This window comes from Arachis duranensis, chromosome 10 (assembly GCF_000817695.3).
Source record: "Arachis duranensis cultivar V14167 chromosome 10, aradu.V14167.gnm2.J7QH, whole genome shotgun sequence".
Lineage (NCBI taxonomy): Eukaryota > Viridiplantae > Streptophyta > Magnoliopsida > Fabales > Fabaceae > Arachis > Arachis duranensis.
Genome location: NC_029781.3, coordinates 15,985,937 through 15,992,372, shown reverse-complemented (window position 1 = coordinate 15,992,372; position 6,436 = coordinate 15,985,937). Strand labels below are relative to the sequence as shown.

Genomic DNA, 6,436 nt, shown 5'->3' with positions numbered 1-6,436 from the left:
TTCAATTGATTGGCAAATTTCACTAGTCTAGCCCTTTTTGATTCAAAACTGTTTTCAAATTACTTTTTGTTATACATAGTGAATATCTCACATCCTTATGCCGATCATTGCACATCTAGTGACCATGGCATTGTTGATGACTATTTTCATATTACATGATTTCATGCAAAATTCCATATTTCATCATCAATGACTACATCTTCCTCATGAATGTGAACATGCTTGTTTTCCATACTTTGTGCATTTCTCTTAATTGAGCCAATAATTCTCATACTACTAATTTTTGAACCGGTTTCCTAATCTCTGATTTCATTAACCAATTAACTTTTCTTTTCACTTTCAAACTGACCCTTTTACCATTCTTTTGGTATGACGCTTATTAGGCTTAGTGAATAGTCATTGTACAAATATGGCTTGGATTTTTGGTTTGTGGCTTTGTTTGATTCCTGAATCATATTTCTCGCATTCCAAGAATTCTGATTTCTTAACTCACTTCATGATTATATGTCAATCCTCTTGTTTTTTGAATGTATCATTCCTTGCTTTCTTTCCTCTACGTGTTTAAGTGTTTATATCCTGTTATTTCTTTTTTTTTCAGGATGGCTGATAAAGGAAAAGGCAAGGTTACTTCGAGGAAGAGGAAGACACCTCAAACGCCTACTCTTTCTCCTTATGCCCACTATGCCAAAAACTCACTCAATGAAGTGGATAAGGCGAACCAACAGCTTCAGCCTACTAACACAGCCAAGTTTTCTAACTTGTACTGTGAGCTACGCTTTCCAACCTATCAGAAGAAAAATCTGAACATTGAGAAGAAATTGGACCTTCCTGATGACCTGAGGCGCTCCATGATGGCCCGCATTGAGGGATAAGGCCTGGGTTTTGTTGATAGAAATTTGGGAAGGATAAACACATCATGGGTCAAGGAATTCTATTGTAACTTCTTCAGAGTGATCCTTGATTTAGTTTATCTACGAGGCGGTCAGATCCTAGTTAGTGAGGCTGTTATTGAGGATGCATTACATTGCCTACCTAAGACTGGTGCCACAGATGTTTATGAGCAGGCAGAGGTGGCAATGCAGTGTATGACCTTTGATTATGATGCCTTGAGGGAGGTAATTGCCACACCGGAAGCCCCTTGGATGATAGATTCAGACAACAAGAAGCTCAAGGGGATGCTATTTGTTTATCTGTTTAGAGAGGCTAGGACTTGGCAGTAGATATTCGCCCATTATGTCATGCCTACTACCCAATTTTCTAAGATTTCGGTGGACATGCTCATCCTGATCGGTTGTATCATGGAGGGGAAGGAGGTATATTTTTTCCGGTTGATCAGGAGGTACATGTGGCAAGCACACATCCGTGGCCTACTTCCATTTCTCATGCTGGTCACTAGGATGGTTGAGTTAGCCGGTGCCCCTTGGAGGGACGATGACGTGACACCACCACCCCCAGACGACGACGACAAGGAGGCTGTTATTCCGTGGGGTACGTGGGTGCACGAGAAGCCCCATCTCAGCGTGCATCTAGAGCGTGATATATTAGTACTATGGATACTGCTTTAGGATTATTGCAAAGAAAGTTTGGCATTAATAATACCCAACTCAAAGAGCTCCATCCAAGAGTAACACCTGCGAGCCTACCTTCTTTTCAAAATGGACATTGTTAACGCCCAAAATGAGGGGCGCTATTCCAAATAGAAGCGTGAATATTTGATTCATGAAAGAAACTTGAGCGTTACCACAATGAAGCGCCCATTTTAAATTAGAAGCTCTTGACATACTAGACACTCTTGACATACTAAACCAGTACTGCCTCCAACATTCTACAGAAACCGCTGCTGTCTATAGCAATTTCTGTTAAGCCCCCAACACACGTAAACCGCGACTACTAGCAGCGGTTTACGTTCTAACCTAATCCGCTGCTATCAGTAACGATTTCTATAGAATTATGAAAAAATGCATTTACATCTTTTTATTCAAAAATGTGTAATTAGATAAAATCATAAAACTGATCTCCACTTTATTTATTTAAGTAAATTACCCTTATTTTCATATGGTCTATATTAGTATATGATTATTGTGATTTTTTTTTGAATTTTTAAACGTTGTCAATTTATTTTATGACTATATTAATGTTTTTTTCAAAAGATTAATTAAATTTATATTCTTTTGTTTTAAAATATATAACAATGATAATTAGAAATCAGTTTCGATTAGTGACACAAATTATTGCTCTTGTATACTCTTATATAGTTGATGCACAAAACAAAAGCTATATTTATTTATCGCTACGTATACAAAAAAAAAATCATTAAATTAAATTAAATATTAATATAAAATATATACTAATATATATATATATATATATGATGGATTCTATAATGTCTATAGTATAGTATAGTGTCTAACTTTTGTCTAATTTATTTTTTTTTTATCAAAGATAGGAGATTCGAATTCGCGACCTCTTATTTGAGTATGGAGAGATTATGCCATTTGAGCTATAACTCATTGGCTTTACCTAATTTACTTGATATGGTAAGTTTTGAATATTTAATAATTTTTTATTTTTATATTTTAAAATTAAATATTGATTTTTAACTCTTTTAAGAAATTAGATAAACATTTGTAAGCACCGTAACAATCACACACACACATATATATATATAACCGATATACTAATGTTACAGTCATTTTTAATTGTTAATTTTAATTATAAAAAATATATATAATTTATATAATCAAGATCAACGATTAAAAATTACTAAAAATCAATCATCAAATTAAAATAAATATTAATATAAAATACATATTAAAATATAAAATATATTTATATATAAATACATAATAAATTTGGTAACGAATTTATCGTCTGTAGGCGTAGATTTTTGTATATTTATTTAAAAAATTTTCATCATTATTAAATCAAATCTACAAATATAGAGGTAGCTAGGTAGAACACCCATATTTATATGTCCCTAGAGCAAGGTACAGCAAAAGCATTAAGATATTGCTACTTGGAGATTATGATAGAAGAGAGAGAGAGAGAGAGTCTAATATATAATGTGTCTCTCTTATTTTCGGATCTAGAGGCATTCAATTTTAGATCTGAAGCTAGAGGCATAGCAGCATATATTAATACACAAGGAAATTGCTCAAAGTATATAGTATACACAAAACAAGCAAAAAAAATGCATTCAAATAATTCGTCATTAGCTGAAAAGTCCTTTAGAATAAAGCATGATGAAAGGTTCTTCTCAAAGCTTATGGCCAAAGAAGAAGGTTCTTCATCAAGAGTTTTCTACTATGGAGAAAAATCAGTGGCTTCAGTTCCATTCACGTGGGAGGCACAACCTGGAACACCTAAACACCCTTTGTCTGATTCTTCTTTGTTGCCACCACTTACACCTCCACCCTCTTTTTATTCCAATAATACCCCTACTAGTGCCAAGAAGAAGAGGAGGAGCTACTACTCATCAAAGAGGGTCAATGATGTCATTTCAACTATTTGGTTAAGACTATCATCAAGTAAGAAAGCTCATCATGTGTCACCATCTTCATCTTGGTCACCATCATCTTCTTCTTCATTGTCTTCATCTTCTTGGTCATTTGCATATAACAATTATAATTCATCATCTTCTCCTTCATTTTCCATGAGAGAAAATCATAATAATCATGGTAATAATGAGGGAATTAGTAGCGTCTCCTTCTCACACTCATCATCATCATCAAGGTCCTCTATTCCTACTGCTACTATTAAATCTTCTTCTACTTTGAAGCATAATAAATGTGCACGTGGTGGTTTTCTTATTAGAGGGTGCTACGCTTTTTGGAACATGAAGAATGCAACTACCGTGTAAGCTAAGATGTTTTAGCTACTTAATTAATTAACTAGCTTGATTTGGATCTCTACATCTTGTAGACATATATAATGTTTCAAAATTTAGTATTTTGGACCACAAGATTTGTTACACAACAAGTGCTAATTAAGGACCATGTTGTTGTTGGTGTTATTTCTCATGTATATGCTTCAATTTGATTTACATTTTTTACTAGCAGTTTTAATTTATCATATGTGCCTTCTCTTCTAGTTGTTTGATTACAACCATGTCATATTATTTAAGGTTTAGACATGACATTTTTATTTTTGTGAAACTCTAATAATGTAATATATTTCAATATTAAAATGATTGTCTTTTTCTGTGACTCAGCAAGCTTTATTAATATAATTACTGGAAGTGAATTTATACAAGTTAAGTTGACGTGAACTAATTAATTACTGAATTGAGTGTATTATTATAGTTTAGATGGTCTAAGTGCAAATTACGGAATTGTTAGGAAGACGATGTAGGCTTAAATTAAATACAAAAACCAATGCAAATCTCACATGTAACACCAGTTTTCGGAGATTAATATACAAATAAAGGCATGCGAATGAAACTTCCTGTCTCCTAGCACCGTCATAATGTTACTATTTAGGATTCCTTTGTGTCAAACTAATGCTAGTTACTTGTTTATTAGTTGACTCATCTAGTCTATTTTAATTTTTTGTTTTATATGATGCTAGTCAATAGTTATCTTATTCTCATATATTATATATTATATTGTTTAAAGACAATATATATGGGGCTTACCAATTAAAATGCTCTCGAAAGATTATATATTTGTTAATTTAAATTTTGAAAAATCAAATGCATCAAATTAATTTTCAAAAAATATATTTATGAATTAATTTGGTTATTCTACTAATTAGATGATGATATGTCGTAAAAAATATATTTATCAAACTTTTTCATTAGGGTCCAAAATTATATTGTCTCCAGTAATAATCTGATGTAACGTGTATTTTAATTTGTTCTCCTGTCTTATGTAAGATTGACTGATTGAGCTATGCTATCAACGAACTATCAGAAAAGGGTTGGCAACAGAAAGAGACACAAGAATTTAATAACATAAACATTTAAGAATTGATTATTGTGAACTGTAAAAAGAGATCAATTGTATGGCTAGAATTTGAGCAAATCACAAAATACTAAGGTATCTAATAATGTTTTAGATTAAGTTAATCAATATAATCATTCACATACATAATCAGTTCTTAAGTAAATTTTAGTCACATAAGTTAGTTCTTAATAAATTTTAATCACTCTCGGTTCTAAACTTTTATTTTGTTTGACAAATTAATTCCCATATAAGATTGTTTGTTTAAACATAGAGAATAATCTTAAAATTTTAAATATTTTTAGGAATTATTACTATATGTCTTTGTTAATTTGTCTAATTATTTTTTTTTTATCAAATTTTAACATGAAGATTGATATGTCTAAAAAAAATAAGTTAGAGACTGACTTTGTAATTAAAATTTGTCGAGGATTAAATTTTTTGACTAAAAATTTATTGAGGATCGGACTCATTTGGTATGTTACTCATATGTAATAGTCTAACAATTATGCTCTCAACTACATATAATTTGAAACTACATTGTTGTAGGAGATGCACTAGCTAGCTAGCATATGAATCCCAATCCAGAATTTGTGAAAGTTGGGGGAGCCAAAAGGAAAAATGAGTACTTTTGATGAAATTAATTAGTGAATGGCGTTTATCTAATTAAAGTGTATAAGCATTAAATGGAAAATGATGAAGTAGCTAGGGGCCATCAAATTTACGTGGGGGTCCTCTAAGGAGAGATAGATGCATTAATACATATCATGACAAATGAAATTTGCAACATATATTTCATGATTTTCATCTAGTGTGGAAGAACATAACATTTTGGAGTATCCAGTTACGTTTGACTCATTTATAACTTTGAGCCTCATAGTTGACTTGATTTAGATATATTAGTTTCGTATTTTTCTTTTAAGAAAAATGTGTTAGCTTTTGGGATTACTGTCCCAGAAAAATAGTATTTGTCAAGGGTTAATTTCTTATTAATATATACATGATTAAATTGTTTGTGTAATTAAAAGTAATTTGTTAATAATAACTCCACCTACACTACTTATATCGAAAATATATAAATAAAACGTGCTCATCATGGTCTGTGTTTTTCTTTTTTAACGGACTTTTTGGTATGACTTCAAATAATGTTTAGAAGCGGTTATCACAAATTCAAGCTAACATTCTCAATAGTTTTGCAATATTAGATCCACAAAATTATCGTCATTCACCACAACAACTATATGAAAAGAAGAAATCTTAAAAGGAGAAGGTACACTATTTATTTTGAATAATATTATACTTATCTCTTACTTTGACTTATTTAAGCGTCGAATTATTTTTATAGGTGTATGCTCTTTCTGTTGAAATTGATCTATACCTCTTCTATTTTAAGTGAAGGAGATCTCAGTCCCTGAATAGGATGAGTAATACCTAGTGTCTGGCTGACTGTGCAGGAAAAAAAATTTATTGTTTTGGAATTTTGGACTTGTTCTAAT

At 31.5% G+C, this 6,436-nt stretch overlaps 1 protein-coding gene across 1 annotated transcript; it reads left to right on the top strand.

The window, feature by feature from the left end:
• The first annotated feature begins 3,026 nt into the window (after window positions 1-3,026).
• LOC107469254 (protein MTL1) lies at window positions 3,027-4,073 on the top strand. Its single transcript, XM_016088631.3, has one exon. The coding sequence runs from the start codon at window positions 3,191-3,193 to the stop codon at window positions 3,857-3,859; it is 669 nt and encodes a 222-aa protein (XP_015944117.3). The 5' UTR covers window positions 3,027-3,190; the 3' UTR covers window positions 3,860-4,073.
• Window positions 4,074-6,436: the final 2,363 nt, after the last annotated feature.